The sequence below is a fragment of the Chlorocebus sabaeus genome, chromosome 11 (genome assembly GCF_047675955.1).
Source record: "Chlorocebus sabaeus isolate Y175 chromosome 11, mChlSab1.0.hap1, whole genome shotgun sequence".
NCBI classification, from domain to species: Eukaryota; Metazoa; Chordata; class Mammalia; order Primates; family Cercopithecidae; genus Chlorocebus; species Chlorocebus sabaeus.
The window spans coordinates 28,427,766-28,445,802 of NC_132914.1; the positions used below are offsets into that span (position 1 = coordinate 28,427,766).

Here is an 18,037-nt window from a genome sequence, read left to right on the forward strand (position 1 = left end):
ACTATAGCACTGAAATTTCATCTTCAGTGTTCTCATGAAGATTCTCTTGTTGCTTTAAGAGAGGATCGCTAGTTCTCACACACCCTTGTTTTCTTTCTAGAATGGCAACTGTTCAGGTGAGATAGAAGACGTCCATCTTTTCAGATTTTCCCTAAAAGAGAATATGGGTGTTAAATGTGCCCTTTTAAAAGAATAAATGAAAGAAATCGTTAACATATTTACCTTAAACTATTTCAGTCTGGAGAGTAAATAACTTCTGATCACTGTCACACATGTGAACTAAACTGACTTCTGATTTGGTGTTATTTTCAGACATCGAAGTACAAAAAATGAAGAAAGCTGTGGAGTCTTTGATGGCAGCAAATGAAGAAAAGGTATCCAGATGAAATTTAAATATATATGTGAATGTTTTTTAACACCATTTTGACCATTCCATGCAATTTCATGAGCTATTCCATTTTAAAAGAACATGCCCAGAACACTGCTAGGAGTGAGGGGCAGGTGTGCACACTCCCAGGTGGGCTGTATGCACAGGAATAGGGAGGAGCAGCACTGGCTCCACTGAGAACTCCTGCCCCCATGAATTCAGAAAATGTTCAAACTCTCTGATCAGTTCAGCATATTCAGGTGACAGAGAGAGGATACATTCCATAGTAGATCCTGTCTGTGGGCACTGAAAATTCTGGGCTGACCTGTGGGCCCTGAAGGAGCTAACTTGACAACCTCAGCTTCATGGTCATGTTGATTTGGTCCTCCATTTACTCATTATTTCCTTTACACTCCTGGCCTGTTTCACATCTGTGATTGTCTCTGCTCTCCTGAGAGATTAAATACCAGAAAACAGTGGCACAGTCTTTACTTCAGCTACTTTGGCTTCATTCCAAGGTTTCCACAGGTTTTTCCCCGCCAGTTGGTTCTTGTTATCCACATCTGATGTTTCATCCTGCTAAGGGCAGGGATGCAGTTACCCCACGAAAACAATGGGTTTCTTCCTGGCCTGCCTGACCATCCGTGTATCTAGCTGGCAGCCGCAATTGTGTTCAGCTGATGTCATCAGAACTTCTCTCCCCTTATCTGCCTGAATGAATAGAACCAGGGAATATTTCCCCCAAAAAAGAGTAATTTCAAGGAAGTAAAAAACAACAGAATGTCAAAGAACTTTGGCTTGATCCTTCTCTCCCATTGTGAGTTTCTTTCTCTCATTCTTGGCTACTCTGTTTTTCTTATCTCCTTGTTTATTTTTGCCCTGCGTTCTCTTTATTTGCTCTTTATTGCCTGGAAATAAACTGATTGTCATACCTACTCATACAGGTTCCTTTTTGCTAATGTTTCCCACTATTGAATAAAAAGACAAGGAATTAGCAAGCTGCCCACCGTAACTTTTATTTTTCAAAAAATCACTGAAATTCATTTTGTTTTCATTTCTGTCCCTCAACAAGCAACCGCAAACAAAACTCCCAGTGTTGAATGAGGACTTATGAGATGCTCAAACCTTTATAGGAGCACCCAGAGTAACATAACTTCCTCCTGGGGTCGGGAGTTCAGAAGACTTCAAAGAGGACATATTTGAGCAAATTCTGGGGAAAAGCAAGAGTTGTTCATTGGGAAAATAAAGGCTTCTTAAGCAAAGGGCCCATGAGTCAAAACTTGTCTTGAGACCAGGTGTGAAACAGCACAGTGCATGCTGGGATTGAGCAGTGCAGGTGAAGGAGGGGGCGTGGGGCTGACCACAGAGCTCAGTCAGGGGGCAGGCCGCTTCACGCACCATGCTCTTGATTTAAGGTCTTAGCATGTAAACCTTAGGCAGTGACATGATTAAATTGCCATTTTAGAAAGCTAACTCTGGTAGCAGAATGGGAGAGTGACGACAGGTCAACAGTTAAAAGTTTGTTAAAATAGGTGAGAAATGAAGAGGGCTTGAAGTAAGGCAATAGCAGTGAAGTGGTAAGGTGGGAAGAGGTTTTAGAGAAATTTACGGGTTGACAAGATTTAAGGTCTCTGGATTTGAAAAACGAGAGTAAGTTTCTGGTTTGGGCAACTGGGTGAATGGCTGGTGCTCTTAAGGAGTTAGGGAAATCCAGGCACAGGCTCAAGTACTGAAGGGAAAGAATGAGCTTAATTGTAGATCTAGTCTATCCAATATGCTTACGGGACATTCTTAAGGAGATTTCTTACAGAAAGTTGGAACATGAATCTAAATGTTAGGATTAATGTAGAAACATAGATTGATGGGGAGTGAGGCCCATCAATTTTAGGAGAAATGTAGAGTTGTAGTTTGGTGTAGACTAAGCCACAGTTGATGTGTCAGGTAGCTTTTGCTTTGTGACAGACCACATTTATTATTTCTCGTACTTGTGTGAGTTGGGTAGATGATTCTTCTGATCTCGGCTGGCTTAGCTGACGTCTGCAGTCAGCTGATGGCTTAGATGAGACTGCATGCAGAATTTAGGGTAGTGTCATTCACGTGTTTGAATTAATTACATTTTTTTTTTTTTTGCTTGAATTACATTTGCTGATATCTCTTTGGCCAAAGCCAGCCACATGGCCAGGCCCGGAATGAGAATGGGAGGAGCTAGGGAGGCCATTTTCATAGCACAGTTGAGCACATGGGAAAAGCAAAGAGGGTCACGGACAGAACCTGGAAGCTCTAGCATTTTATTAGTCCGAGAAGATAATGGGAGTTATGGAAGTTTGGCAGCTATCTGGTCAAAGGATTGATAAACAAAAATGGAAGAAAAGAAGGAGTGGATGGATAAGTGAGAGGAGAAGGAAAGTGAGAGGAGAAGGAAAGATAAGTGAGAGGAGAAGGATAAGTGAGAGGAGAAGGAAAGAGTCAGTCAAGTGCCATATAGAGGTCAAATTAGAAAAAGGTTGGGACTGGTCATGGTGGCTCATGCCTGTAATCCCAGCGCTTCAGGAGGCCAGGGTGGACAGATTACTTGAGCCCAGGATTTCAAGAGCAGTCTGGGTGACATGGTGAAATCCCATCTCTACAAAAATAGAAAAATGAGCTGGTCATAGTGCTGCATGCGTGTACTCCCAGCAACTCAGGAGGTTGAGGTGGGAGGATGACTTGAGCCCAGGAGATTGAGGCTGCAGTGAGCCAAGATTGCACCACTACACTGCAGCCTGGGTAACAGAGCGAGAGCCTGTCTCAAAAAAAAAAAAAAAAAGGATGAAAAGTGTTCATTGTTTTTAATAGATAGGAGGTCACCTTGGTAGAGTGTTTTGAGAGGGGAGAAGCCAGATGGTGATTAATGATGGCTAAGAAAGACAGAAGATGGGGGCCTTTCTTTCAAGGTTTGATTTATAAGTTAGAGAGGAGAGTAACTGAAGCTGACTTTTTTCTTTTTTTGTTTTGTGTCTTATTACCTTGTTTTGTTTTTGTTTGTTTAAAGATGGCAGCTAAAGGATAGAATCCCTAAATTTAGAGGTACTTTTTCCATATCTTTAATGTATGTAGGAAACATAGTCTAGTTATTACCAGTTCTCCTAAAGCTTAGAAGTGTTCTTTAAATAATGTAAATAATTCACATCTGCTTATTCTTTTTTTAAAATACTCTCTCGGCAGAATCATGCATATTCTTTATGTAAAAGCGATTACTGTTACTCTTTTAAGAACATAGGGTTAAAGATTATAATTTATTTTATTCCTAGGATCGAAAAATAGAAGATCTTCGACAGTGCCTGAACAGGTACAAGAAAATTCAAGATACTGTGGTACTGGCCCAAGGTAAAAAAGGTAGAGTGTAGCTCGAAAAGTTTTTTTACTTTGGTTGACTCTAGGTGGCTATAAACTTTGGCCTCAGTTTCTTTCCTGGATCATATCCATCGTCCCAAATTAGGTAGCTCATTCATTAATTGAACAATGAGAACTGTACTCTGCCAGAAAGTGTCCAGCCTGAGGAGTCAGTGTACTGTAGAGTCGTTGGTCGGGGAGTGCCTCTCTAAGGAGTTGATGAGATAGCATTCCAGAGAGAGAAAACGACAGCATATGCAGAGAGCCTAGGGGGAAAAGAATGTGGCATGCTTAAGAAGAAGAACACCAGTGCAGCTGCAAGGTGGTGGGTAGTGAGGAGAGGGGATAAGAGGAGACCATGATGATGAGCAACCACTGGTCATGCAATGGGTGGAGTTAAGCTCATGCTCAAGTGCAGAGGGACTCACTGACGGGTTTTAAAAGTCAGCAGTGGCCAGGCATGGTGGCTTATGCCTGTAATCCCAGCACTTTGGGAGGCCAAGGCAGGTGAATCACCTGAGGTCAGGAGTTCGAGACAAGCCTAACCAACATGGTGATACCCTGTCTCTACTAAATACAAAAAAATTAGCTGGGCGTGGGGGCAGGTGCCTGTAATCCCAGCTACTCAGGACGCTGAGGCAAGAGAATCGCCTGAACCCGGGAGGTGGAGGTTGCAGTGAGCCAAGATTGCACCATTGCACTCCAGCCTGGGTGACAGAGTGAGACTCCGTCTCATTAAAAAAAAAAAAAAAAAAAAAAAAAAAAAAAAAAAAAAAAAAAAAAAAAAAAGTCAGCAGCATGATCTTTGTAACACGTGGGCCATGGAGGGAAGTGACCAGTATTGGGAGCAGCGGAAACCAATTCTGAGATTTGCAGTATTCCAAGAGAAAAAATCTGGTAGTTGCTGATTGGGAATATGTTATGGTGGATTGACCCAGTGGTGTAATAAGATAGAGGAGGAGAGTGAAGAAGAGGGGAGAGATCAAGAAAGACCTTTCCAACTAAAGCAGCTGGGTAGCTGATGGTTCCATTTACTGATAGGGGGAAGCCTAAAGAAGGAACACTGGGCTGGGTAAGGAGGATTGAGTTCAGCTTTGAACATGGTAAGTTCAGAAAAACCTTGTAAAACAGGTGCATAAGGATAGTTGTGCATTTTGTTGTATTTGTTATTATTTTATCTGCAGATGGGCCAATTGGCCATCCTCAAATGTGGAGGAAATTTGAAAGGGTTCTTGTTTTTTAGCAATGCATAGGTAGAGTTATTTGCTCTCAACGTAAGCACTGGAAATAATTCTTTTGGAAGGTCCCCATGAAACACTCAGATTTTGAAATTTTAATTTTGGTGAGTTCACAGAGAAGGAAAATCCTGCTTTGGATCAGGATTTTTGAAAAAAAAAAAATTGTATGCAGGGTCTGGCATATTAGATTTTATAAATATCTGAGTGAGCAAATGAACCTCTGATAATCAGTGTTGACTAGCAGTTCTCATCACTCAGCATTTTCCATGCCTTCAGAAAAAGAGTCTCTATCCTATGGAATATTGCAAATTTGTAAGTGGTTTTTACATATGCATCTCATTTAAAATATTGTTTAATTTTATAGAGTTTCAACTGTTCAATTCTTATGTTTAAAACCAAGGCAGAAAAAATTAATTCCTTTAATTAGACTATATTGTAAAACATTTGGAAAATAAAGAAAAGAGATAAAAATCACTCATAATTGCACTGGCATGATCACTATTGGCATTTTTTTTATTGTTTCTTTCTAGCTTTTTTGCCTGTGCATACAAACATGTAAATAAAAGAGGTAGTTTTTAACGAGGTACAGCAGCACAGATTTCATAAACCCTTGAAAACTATGTTCTGTTCCAATAAAGGGTTGTATAAACTGATTTCTCACTAGGAGTTATATTTAGTTAATCCTCACACAATTCTAATAACACTAAATTCTAATAAAGTTAGAATAACATTCTAGTGACCTAAATTAAGAAGCTGTGGTCTGATTAAGATCTTTAAACAAGTATATGATTTACCATTTCATATTATTTGTAGATTAGAGTCTTAAGTATCATTTTTTTTCTATTTTTAAGAAAGAATATCTGGCACTGCGCTTTCACCATTTAATCCTTTTGATTTCTAGAGATGCAAAAAAAATTCTCAAGGTTGCAGCTTTGGTGAATATGTGGTTGCTTTTTTCCATCAGACTTTTTTTGCTTTAAAATGGCATAAAAGGATCCTCTTGAGAGATCAAAGGTCATCTGTCTTTTTGTTTTTTCTATTCTTTCTATGTTTTTTCAAGAGCACATCAGTGATGAAAACTAAGTGTTTAAATGGGACTTTGTTGCTATTTGGAATTTGTTTTTTGTACCAGGTATTATTCAGTTTGATTATTTCTACACTAAAATTTGTAAGCCCCAGATTTTAAAACAAAATTACAAGAGAGTTGTTGGAAAAAGTTAACTTTTAATTTTCTTTCCCTCTAATGAGTCAATGTATCAAGTACGACTTTGTCTATTAATATCATAGGTACCCACTGTGGCCCAAGAGCCCCTGACCCTAGTTGTTCACAGTTTCAAATGCTGTTTCCTAGGTCCTTTGTTGTTTTTCAAGAGATGCCAGGAGAAGCTGACTCTGATTTTTAAGGATCAGAAAAAATTTTATGTTCAATATAACTGGGTTTCTTACCTTCCTGTAAAAGTGAAATATAAATCAAAAACTGCTGTTGTCTCCTCTTTGCTTTGTCTTTTCCTAGGCAAAGATGGAGAATATGAAGATCTGCTCAATTCCAGCTCCATCTCCACTTTGCTGGATGCACAGGGTTTCAGTGATCTGGAGAAAAGTCCATCACCCACTCCAGTAATGGGATCTCCCAGTCGTGACCCATTTAACACAAGTGTTCCTGAAGAGGTATTAATAGACCTTCAATATTTCCTTCATGTTGAAGAGACTGTGTTATTGACAGTTAAAACACTGCTCATAACGTGAAAAACATGGGTTCCTTTCTCAGTTCCATTACCAACTCAAGTGAGGTTATATAAATAAATTGACTTTGGCCATTTCTGATGGTGACTCTGAAAGATAATTGAATAAAATTTTCTTCTGACTTCTTTAGACTTGGAAGAAGCAACTGGAGAGGAGTAAGCAGTTATACACTCCTTAGTTTGCATCAAACTGGTGTGAAAATCTGTTTGCTATCTATTGTACACCACACCGAAAGTTTGTGGCTTCAATGACAGCATTTCTTTTGCTGATGACTCTGCACTTCAGCAGGGTTCAGCATGAGCATCTCGTCTCTGCTCCACTTGGCATCAGCTGGAGTGGTGTGAAGGCCTGGGCCTGAGTCGTCTGAAGGCTAACTCATTCATATGTCTGGTGGTTGAGGCTGGCTTTTGGCTGGGACCTCAGCTGAGGCCCCATTTAGAACAACTACCTGTGACTGCTTGGGCTTCCTCACAATCCTAAGGGTGAGCATTCCAGGAGGCCCGGGCAACTCTGCATCTCCTGTTATGATTTATCTCAGAAATCACATGGCATCTCTTCTGCTGTAGCCACAGGCCTACAGCCCACCCTGATTCAAGGAGAGGAAACACAGACCCTACCCTACCTCTGGATGAACAAGTGACAACATTACATTGTTAGGACACATGGGATGGGATATATTGGTGCAACCATATTTGGAAAATATAATCTACCCTCTGGCTACACCACTTTACATCCCTCTCCCATGCAAAAGACACTCGCCCCCTTTCCGAAGACCCCTGAGTCTCATTCCAGTGAGGCGTCAACATCCCAGGATCTTGTCATCCAGACCAGGTTGAGATGTGGGTGAAGCTCCTCAGGTACAGTTCCTTGCGCAGAGCTCCTTGGGGACTGTTCCATTGACTTAAAGAGCTGTGGACTTCAAGGACAGTTATCTGCCCTCCACACACCCATACAATAGTTGGACAGGCGTAATGTAACTGCAGTAGCCACTCCCATTAAAAAAGGGGAGCTGGAAGGCTCACAGGTGTCACCAGTCCATAGCAATTCCAAAATCCAGCCAGGCACGTGTTGCCAATCCTCTGGGCTATTGGCTCTTCCCTCTAAGTCATCCTTCCTTTGCCTGTGTTTGCAGATGAGTAGTTTTCTCAGTTTTGTGCCTGCAAAAATGCCCAAAGATCTCCAAGTTCATCTCTTCATTTTCCATTATCTCTGTCCTTTTGAGTCTAATTTGGTGTAATACTTTAAACATTTAGAATTTCATATGAATCGTGTTATAATTCACTGAATTAGAAGAACACATCCACAGCTATCTTCACCATAAGCCTATCTCTGTAGCTAAGGTTCCCTGTAAGGCTGCAGTGGGACATCCCATTGCTTTTAGAGCCTTTGATCATTTTTCAAAGGTTCAATGAGACAGTACTACTCTAATCTTCCTAAGGTTTTTTTTTTTTCCTATTTTTATTTGATTCTAGTCTAGTCCATCCTGAGGTCTTAGCAAAGGGTTTTACAGCCACATCCTTGGCTCACCTGAAGACCATGTTCTCCTGATAGCCCTTGTGCTTGATCTTTGCCCTGAAACTGTTTCTTAATTTTAGTGTAATTTTTTTTTGTCTAGAGAGTCCGGGAATGGGAAATAGTTTCATTGTCTAAACAATCTTGGCTTCCTTATTTTAGCAGTTGCTGTTTTGGTCATTTCTCTTCTCACATTTTACCATAGGTAGTGAGAAGAAACCAAGTGGCATTTTTACTTTTTATCTGTTGCTGATAATTACACAATGAGAAGATGAAATTTGAACTGAATGAAAATGAATTCAAGGAGAAGACAATGAAAATGTCTCTCTTAAATGTAGGAGAGGGCTGAAATATTTCATTAATCAAGGAATTAATTAAGGAATAAGAAATACTTTGGTAGAAAATATCCCCTAATTGTTAGATATATATTTATATTGAAAGCAAAAATAATATTTGACAGCCCATGAGTAGGCTGCAATTATAGAACTAGTGTTACATGTAGGGTACACCCAAATAATCTCACGTCCTTTTAGAAAAAGTCTTTGCTATGTGAATTGTAGTTTAATTACCGGTTTTAAGTTTGTACCAAGAATGGTTTGATGAGGATTGAGGGAGTTCAGCCACATTTTTAAAGAAAAGCCAGGAGGGGGATCTGAGTTTGGAATTAAAGTCTAAAAGTTTGAAAAAGATCAAGAAAATGGGTCTGTTAGTTTAGTTATATTTTCCTCATGATTAGGAATCTCAAGAGACAAATGAACTTCAGGAAACAGCGATGATGGCTAAATAAGTTGCCCAGGATTCACCATAAAGATTCAAACTGAAAAAGTTGATAGTGAAATAATCTCCTACTTTATAAATAATATGATTTCACATTTTATTACCTTTTATTGCGTTAAAGGATGAGCCCACCACTGAATAACAGAAACAAAAATCACAAAGCTGAATTTATTGCTTATTTAAGTGAGTGAGTGTTCCCGATCAAGTACATTCTCTTCTAGCTAATCATATGTGGGTTTTGGGATGGTTGGAGCTCAAGGATTGGTGGACTTTCTGAGGCAAGTGTGAGTCGACGTCCACTGTAGATGTGTGGTTACTAAGGTGAGATTGTTGCTGACTGGTTGGCGTGTAGAAGTGTGTTCACTGGTGTGAGTCCTTACCAGGCAGCTTTCAGAAGTGAAGAACTGTCACTAGTTGACTGGTGGGAGTTCATTGTGACAAACTTTGTTCATGTTTTTGTTTTTAACTGAAATATTTTTCGTTCATTCATTTATGGTGTGGCCCACAATCTAACTGCTCTACGGTTGTAAAAAATTATTGAAAACCAAAGTATTAAAATTATTTCACAGGCTCTTTCCTTAGGATACACAAAGCATTTGTTTGAGAAAATGTGTGATGCATTTTATTTGTTGCTGTAATATTATTATTGTCATTAAGCAAAGTGTTTTTTAAGTGGCCACAAAGTCCATTGTAATTGGTTTTAATTACACTTTTCATCAATTATGTTAATTGAAATTAGTCAACTAGTTCACATATAGAATAATAATAAACTGGTTTGACCAATGTTCCGTATAAGATTAGTAGTAGAAATCAAAGTAAAAATGGAGCTTTTCGCTGGACACAGTGGCTCATGCCTGTAATCCCAGCACTTTGGGAGACTGCGTGAGCACAGAGTTCCAGATTAACCTGGGCAACATAGGGAAACCCTGTTTCTACAAAAAAATTTTAAACGTCAGCAAGCTGTGGTGGCGCATGCCTATAGTCCCAACTACTTGATGGGGCTAAGGTGGGAGGATCACTTGAGCCCAGAGGTTCGAGGCTGCAGTGAGCCGTGATCGCAGCACCGTACTTTAGCCTGGATGACAAAGTGAGACCATGTCTCAAAAAATAGTAGTAATAATAGAGTGTTGAAAGCAAAACATGTTACCCAAATCTTATGTTAAATCGTCGCAACCTGCAGGGTAGGCATTGTCATTCTTATTTTACAGAGGGCAAAACTAATGGATGCCTCGCAAAGTGATTTGCTAAGATCACAGATCACTTAGGCAAGTGTGTCAGAGCCCACATTTCAGCCAGGGCTTAAGGTTGTTAGGATTTACTATTACTAGCTGGGTACGGTGGCACACATCTATAATCTCAGCTACTCAGGAGGCTATGGCAGGAGACTGCTTGAGCCCAGGAGTTCGAGACCATTCTGGGCAACATAGCAAGACACTGTCTCAAAAAAAGAAAAAAAAAATTACTGTTAACTTGCTTAATGGTATACCATCTTTTTCACAATATTCAGTGTCTTATTCAGAACCAAGTTAAAAAATTTCCTTCCTCCAGAATGATTTCCTTGATTAGTACTTCTTCTGTGTAGATGTTTATATTCCGAAATCATTTTATAGAGTTCTGAACAATGATTATGAGATTTTTGTCAATAGACCATTTAATTGTCTTACTGTTGTTTAATTACTCTGTGGCTTGTGTTTTGTTTTGATTGATGGATTGATTGATTGACTTTTGACTTTTTATGATTACATTACAGTTCCATGCCACCATCTTGCAAGTTTCCATCCCTTCATTATTGCCAGCAACTATAAGTATGGAAACTTCTGAAAAATCAAAGTTGACTCCTAAGCCAGAGACTTCATTTGAAGAAAAGTATGTCATTTATTAACAGTGCAATATAAATGTTCAAAATAGTAGATCAACCAAAGACACAGATGTATTGCATTTATTTACAGACGCAATTTTTACCTAGAGAAGCAAGAAACAGCAAGACGTCCATTGGGGGATCTGTAATCAGTTCTGCATTATGGAAATAAAAAGTGTGAAGCAGGAAGTGATAAGAGATGAGGCTGCCGAGGTAGGGTGGTCAGGTTCGAAAGAGATTTTGAGGAACTTGACTGGGTGTGGTGGCTCACGCCTATAATCTCAACACTTTGGGAGGCCAAGGCAGGCAGATCACTTGAGGCCAGGAGTTTGAGACCAGCCTGGCCAGCATGGCGAAATCCCATCTCTACTGAAAATACAAAAATTAGCTGAGTGTGGTGGTGCACGCCTGTAATCCCAGCTACTCGGAGGCTGAGGCACAAGAATCACATAAACCCAGGAAGCAGAGGCTGAAGTGAGCTGAGATCACATCACTGTACTCCAGCCTGGATGACAGAGCGAGACTGTGTCTCAAAAAGAAAAAAAAGAAAAAGCAGTTTAGGGAGCTTGGAATTTTATTTCCTAGGTCATAGGTAACTGTGAAAGGATTATAAATTAAATAGTCACGGTCATGTGGTATGAGTGCATTTGAAGGATGGGTCTGAAGGGGACAGGAAAAGGATACAGTAGTTTGTCTGTAAGCAAATAGAATGTTTTGCCAACATATTCCCAAATTGCCTAGTCTTATTTTAGGCCAAATAGAACATTTTTTAGAAAATAGAAATAGCCTCCTTTGCACAATTTTTTGTTTTTTACATATCTGTTCACTTAGAACATATATGGTCTTTTATTCGTGAGGTTAATAAATACCTTCTGTTCTTTACATTTTAGTGATGGAAAGACAATCCTTGGCGCCACTGTTGATACCCAGCTGTGCGATAATCTTTCGTAAGTTACATTTTATTCAATGTGAAAATGTGATTGAGGCAAGAGGAGGAAGAGAGTTCTGTTATACTAACAGTTACTAATACTAACAGCAAATGACCGAGGCTGTTCAATTACTGAATAAATTAATGCAGCTATAATAATTGGGTGGGGGTGAAGGTGGGGAGCTGTAAGTTTACAAAGAAATAATTTCTCATTTGCTATTATCTCCCGCCGGGGTTTTGCAGGTCTTTAGCCTTGCTTAATCAGTTTTCATTTGAAGTTCAATGCTTTTAATTCATTTTTTCACTGACATGTTTTGAGTCCAGTGGGAAGGCATCACAGGGAATGATGATGCTGGAAAAGCTGAGATGGGTTTTTTTGCACTTTCAGTTTTATGAACTGACCTAATATCTATGTTTATCCAAGTTAAAGTCTGGATTAAATTAGGAAAGTCTATTTTCAGAGCAGTACTCAAAAATGAGATCTTTTCTTTTCTCACTATTATCTTTTACTTTATTTGGTAGTTGATACTTCTGGCAATGTATACATATAAACACAGAAGAAATGCCTTTTAAAAGTTTGTAAATGTGCGTATTTATATTACTCTGTTTCATAGAACCAAATACATTACTTCTCTGTCACTCTCTCTAAACTGGTCACATATCTCTACCTTCAATTTTTTAGTAACACCAGCTCTATATAATTGAATACTAATTATGTGAAAGAGAGAGTCTCTGGATGTTTATAGTGTCTTTTTCCCTTCACTAGGCTAGCAAATGAATTATTATGGGCAGCATTAGGGATTCCTCTACTATGCTTTAATTAGAACTATAAAATGAATTGCTTTGCCAGGCTCAGAAAAGTGATTCCCTCGTGAATTGAAAAGTAAAACTTCCATTCTTTATTTTAATTAGAAGGATTAGATATAAATAGTACATGAGTATTTTTAAAGTTCCTAGTTTAAATGTGTACATGCAGAGGACGCACCACTAGTCCACAGAAAACTCTGCTTTATTTTTGAATATGGACATCACAAGGCTAGTCCTAAGTGCTTTTCCAGCTCTTCTAACATGTGTAGGGCAGTCAGAATTATTGGCAGGACAGTTAATCACCCCTGCTTTTAAAAGAACTAAATGTTGTCATTTAGTTAAGCACATAAGTGACTGCCTGATTCCAGATTTTCTTTTATTACTAGGATTCAACCCACATGCAATTTTAGTTTCTTTCCAAGATGTTTTACTTAGAAACAGTGGCACTGGAGCCACTTATTATTAATTGTTATTGCTGTTATTTTTAGAACTTCAAGTCTGCAAAAGTCCAGCAGCCTGGGCAATCTGAAGAAAGAGACATCTGACGGGGTGGGTTCTGTGTTTTCTGTCTGTTATCCTGAGAAAAAACTGTTTAGGGATCTTCATCTTTTCCCTTTTTGCAAATAAAACTCTCATGAAGAGCTTGTGGTTTTTAGTGGAAAATTATTAGATATTAGGCTTAACAGTAAATATTAAGAAGTATGAATATGAAGGATTGAAAATAGTATGTAAAACCAAAAATGGAGACTTTAATAAAACATTTTGGAAAATAAATGATACTAAGATTTTGTAGCTTAGAAGTAGATATAAAATTATTTTAACTTATGGAGTTGTATGTGACAAATTCAGAATTATACAAAGGATTTCCCTAACGACCTTAAATATTGTTATTGCTTTGCTTTGAACAGGAAAAGGAATCTATTCAGAAGACATCAGAGGTAACTTTTTGTCCAAATTACAACGCAAAAATATTTCTACTTCCATTACATGTAAATTGCTTAAATGTCTCCAGTGGATAAAAACTTTCAGAACCTCTAAAACATTATGCCAAATGAAGCCAGACACAAAGTTCACATATTATATGATTCCATTTATGTGAAATATCCAGAACAGATAAATCTATAGAAATAGAATGCAGATCGGTGTTTACCAGTGGTGAGAGGAGGGAAGAATGGGGAGAAGCTGTTTAAGGGTAAGGGGTTTTGCTTTCGCATGATGGAAATGTTTTGGAACCGGGCAGAGGTGGTGGTTGCACAACATCGTAACATACTAAATGCCACTGATTTGTGTGCTTTAAAATTGTTAGTTTTGTTTTGAATTTCACTTCAATAAGTTATTAAGAAACAAAATGTTCCTAAGAACAAAAATGTTCTTAATGACCGTAACTGAGCTTCCTTAGACCTCCCCAAAAGCCCTTCTTAGATTGCCATTAGATTATACACCCGGTGTCCATCTAAAGCAAACATTTTGGTATGTTTAAAGATGTCATCAGCATGTGCTCAATTCTTCTTTCCCCTGATTTTCTTTTTTTTTCTTTTTTTTTTTGAGATTGTATCACTTTGTCAGCCAGGCTGAAGTGCAATGATGAAATTATAACTCACTGTAGCCTCAATTTCCTGTGCTTAGGTGATCCTCCCACCTCAGCCTTTCAAGTAGCTGGGATTGCAGGCATGCACCACTATACTGGGCTGTTTTTTTTTTTTTTTGAAAGTACAGATGAGATCTTGTTATGTTGCCAAGGCTGATCTTGAACTCCTGAGCTCAAGTAATCCTCTCACCTCTGCCTTTCAAAGTACTGGGATTACAGGCATGAGCCACTGTGCCCGTTCTGTCCTCTGATTTTCTGTCATTAACCTTTCAAAGATTACAGCTTGATGGGCTACTTCCAGATCCAGTCTCTTGACTCTTGGCTCTTAGTGCCAGAGTTATATATGGATAGAACTGACAAAGCAGCTAGTGGCAACAGCTATAATTAAAATCCTTTTTGTCTTTTCAGTTCAATAAGTGGTTAAACTATTTTGATGTCATTGTTGAGCCAGAGATAATAATACCACTAAACGGTGCCATCTATAAACTTTTGGTTTCTGTGAGCTATAATATATAGAGTAAAATAACCTAAAATACCTGTATCCCTCACCCTTTTCTCTGCTTCTGCAAAAAAAGAAGCAGAGGGCAAGAATTATTTCTACTTCTGCAAAAAAAGAAACAGAGGGCAAGAATTATTAAAGAAATGAGAACAAGAAGACAAAAGCATCTGTGTATAAAGTGTCAAGACTATACAGTGGGGGGGCCGGGCGCGATGGCTCAAGCCTGTAATCCCAGCACTTTGGGAGGCCGAGACGGGCGGATCACGAGGTCAGGAGATCGAGACCATCCTGGCTAACCTGGTGAAACCCCGCCTCTACTAAAAAAAATACAAAAAACTAGCCGGGCGAGGTGGCGGGCGCCTGTAGTCCCAGCTACTCGGGAGGCTGAGGCAGGAGAATGGCGTAAACCTGGGAGGCGGAGCTTGCAGTGAGCTGAGATCCGGCCACTGCACTCCATGCACTCCAGCCTGCGCGACAGAGCGAGACTCCGTCTCAAAAAAAAAAAAAAAAAAAAGAATATACAGTAGGGAAAGGACACCCACTTCAATAAATGGTGCTGGGAAAATTAGATATCCATATGTAGAAGAACGAAAGTGGACTCCACCTGTCACCAAATCAACAAAAATCAACTCAAGATGGATTAAGAACTTACATATAAGGCCAGAAACTATAAGACTGCCAGATGAAAACAGGGAAGCACTTCAGGACATTGGTCTAGGCAAAGCATCTTTGTATAAATACTAAAATAATATAACATGCTGTGTTACAGCCAGCTCTAATTGCCAATTCAAAGAACCAAAAAGCTCAAAATAAAGTTGCTCACCGTGCCTTCATTTTGTTATTCTTTGAGGAGAATATTTAAAATAACTGGAGTAGAGTCTCCTTATACTGCTGGTGTAGAAGTTTGGACTAATGCCTGCTTTGTAAAATAATTAATATTATATTGGGCTTCTAGTATAGTTATGAGAATATGAACTGTATTATAGCTAAATCCATGTCATAGTTGTTAGAAAAGTCAGAAATCTGCTGCCATTATTCTGGTTATGTAATGTCTCCATGTCTTTTGAGGAATGAGGCAAACAAAATTTAAGAATTTTTGTATCCTAAATATTTAAAGCCCTAAACAGATTGATCCTAGATTAGTGATGAACATGTTTTCCTTGTTGCTTTTGTTGTTGTTTCTTAAGTAGCTTTCAGAATTGATTTTTTTTTTCAACTTCTGATAAGGCATTTGACATTGGTGATCGATGTGTTAGTTCAGTTTTTCTTTTGAATAAACTCATGGATGTGGCGTGAGTGAGTATTTGCTGTTAGCCTGGCATGTGCTAAGGATGCTGCACCTGAAAGCTGTTTCACTATTCTTATCTGCTTCTCAGGACAGAGCTCCGGCAGAAAGCAGGCCATTTGGGACCCTTCCTCCCAGACCCCCAGGGCAGGACACCTCCATGGACGACAACCCTTTCGGCACTCGAAAAGTCAGATCTTCCTTTGGCCGGGGCTTTTTTAAAATCAAAAGTAACAAGAGAACAGCAAGTGCACCAAACTTGGGTATGTACGGCCAAAATGCCTTTGCCCTCATTCTTCCACAAGGAGGAAAAGAGCAGTGTCTTCCCTTCCCTTATTCCCTCATTCACTGATTCCTTTCTCTTTCTCAGAAACGAAGGTGGATGACTTAGGGGGAATTTAGCAAAAAATGGTTCAGTGGATTTAATTTAGTGTTGTGAAGATATATAGACTCTCACCCGGCTCTCTCCTGTGGTATAAACTTAGTGGAAAGACCTAAAATCATGATTCCCTTTGACTTCATCATGGAGTTTCCCATCTATTGTGACAGTGGATAAATTAACATTGACATTGAGCCTGTGTGTAACATCGGAAGCACGGTGTGCCGCATGCCTCTCCTCCACGGTGTGTATTTGGTGAGGAGGAGTCTGATCTGTGTTTCATTTTGTCATCTCTGTGTTCTCTCCATTGGGCTGCGTGTGATTGTGTGCGTTGTTGGGATATCTGAAGATCGTAAACGAAGTGCCAGTGCACCCACCTTAGGTATTGTACCCCTGCATGCCAGCCTTCACCAGCACTGTGCTCCAAACCAATCTAATCCCTGCTCTTGGCATCTGTGATCTCTAGAAAGTGATCTGACAGCAATCAGAAAATGTAGTTCTCTATTCCAGAGTGTTCTTTCCACCTTCTGCTGAAAAGGACTCTGTAGAGGCTTTGCTTCCAAGCCTAAACGCTGTTTTAACCAATGCTAGTAACACTCACTGTGTGAATAGCTTTGAGAGGACCTAGACGTGTGCAGCATTCCTTAGAGTGCAGGGCAGGAATGTCCTGGCATTGTACATTGCAGCTCTTTCAGCCTTGAAGTGCGTGTTACCACACACTAACTCCCAGGTCCTTGCAGTCCATTCTCCATGCTTACATTTCTCCCAGCCTCCAAAAAGAAATTTTTTTAGCCATATAAGGAAGTTTATAGAAGACTTGGAATATTATAGTTTTAGGCTTACTTCTCTTATGGGAACATTCTTCTGACGTTTTATTACTTTGAAGATGGAGATAATATTTAGTGATGACAGAAGCAACTTTACTTGATGTCTGAGGCGTTACCCCACAAAGTGATTTTAGAAAAGAGGCAGCTTAGTTTTCCTCTTTGTAAGGCAGGGCACAAATGGGGAGAAAAGCTCTCAAAATAAAAAAGAGAAGTATGGTAGCTTTAAGATGAGAATAAGCTAGGCAGCATTTTCAGGGGCACCTGTACCCATCATGGTTGAAGGATTTGAATTGGGAAAGTTCCTTTGGGTTTTTCCAAAAAGTGCTGTTACCTTGTATAGATATCGACCTATCTATTCACGTGGACCAGCAAACAGGACTTCTCTCTCTATAGAGATAAATGTCTAGAATGAACACTGGATGCATAAAATAAACTGATCTATTCAGACAACTATTTTCAAATAGTTTTTTTTTTTTTGCATCTTTCTTAGAAGAACTGTTTTGTTAATGCTAAGAGGTAAATGCTGCTTATTATAACCTATAATCACAGCTCTGCTTTGTAGAAAAATCAACTTTCTGCAACTTGTAGATCTTGCTGAAACACTGTTCCTGTGATTTTAGTACAACTTTTACTTTCCTTTATAAAGTATAAAATCTCACAGTGAAGACAGCAGTAGCCCTTGTGTTTGCTAGTATGGGATTGTCCACTAAGGGACAGCTAAAAGAACTGAAATAGTTAATGCTTGGAGATCTGAGAGTGGCAACTGTGGGTGTGATTCTTTTAAGGTAAAATCAACAGGCACTTATTTTATGTCAAAAGAAAAATTATGCGTATCCAGTTCACTCTTCTCTCAGTGC

General features: G+C 39.2%; 1 protein-coding gene across 14 annotated transcripts in view; it reads left to right on the plus strand.

Moving 5' to 3' along the window:
- The window catches only part of LOC103218783 (liprin-beta-1), a 177,807-nt gene that overhangs the window by 142,513 nt on the left and 17,257 nt on the right, over positions 1–18,037 (plus strand). For 5 of the 14 annotated variants that reach the window (XM_007968002.3, XM_007968001.3, XM_007968004.3 and 2 more), the window contains 9 exons: positions 313–374; positions 3,658–3,742; positions 6,491–6,645; positions 10,760–10,875; positions 11,758–11,814; positions 13,091–13,151; positions 13,511–13,540; positions 16,066–16,237; positions 16,703–16,735. In XM_007968002.3, coding sequence (XP_007966193.2) covers positions 313–374; positions 3,658–3,742; positions 6,491–6,645; positions 10,760–10,875; positions 11,758–11,814; positions 13,091–13,151; positions 13,511–13,540; positions 16,066–16,237; positions 16,703–16,735 — 771 coding nt within the window. The remainder of the gene's footprint in view (positions 1–312; positions 375–3,657; positions 3,743–6,490; positions 6,646–10,759; positions 10,876–11,757; positions 11,815–13,090; positions 13,152–13,510; positions 13,541–16,065; positions 16,238–16,702; positions 16,736–18,037) is intronic. The other 9 variants (XM_007968003.3, XM_037990237.2, XM_037990238.2 and 6 more) reach the window with 3 other exon arrangements.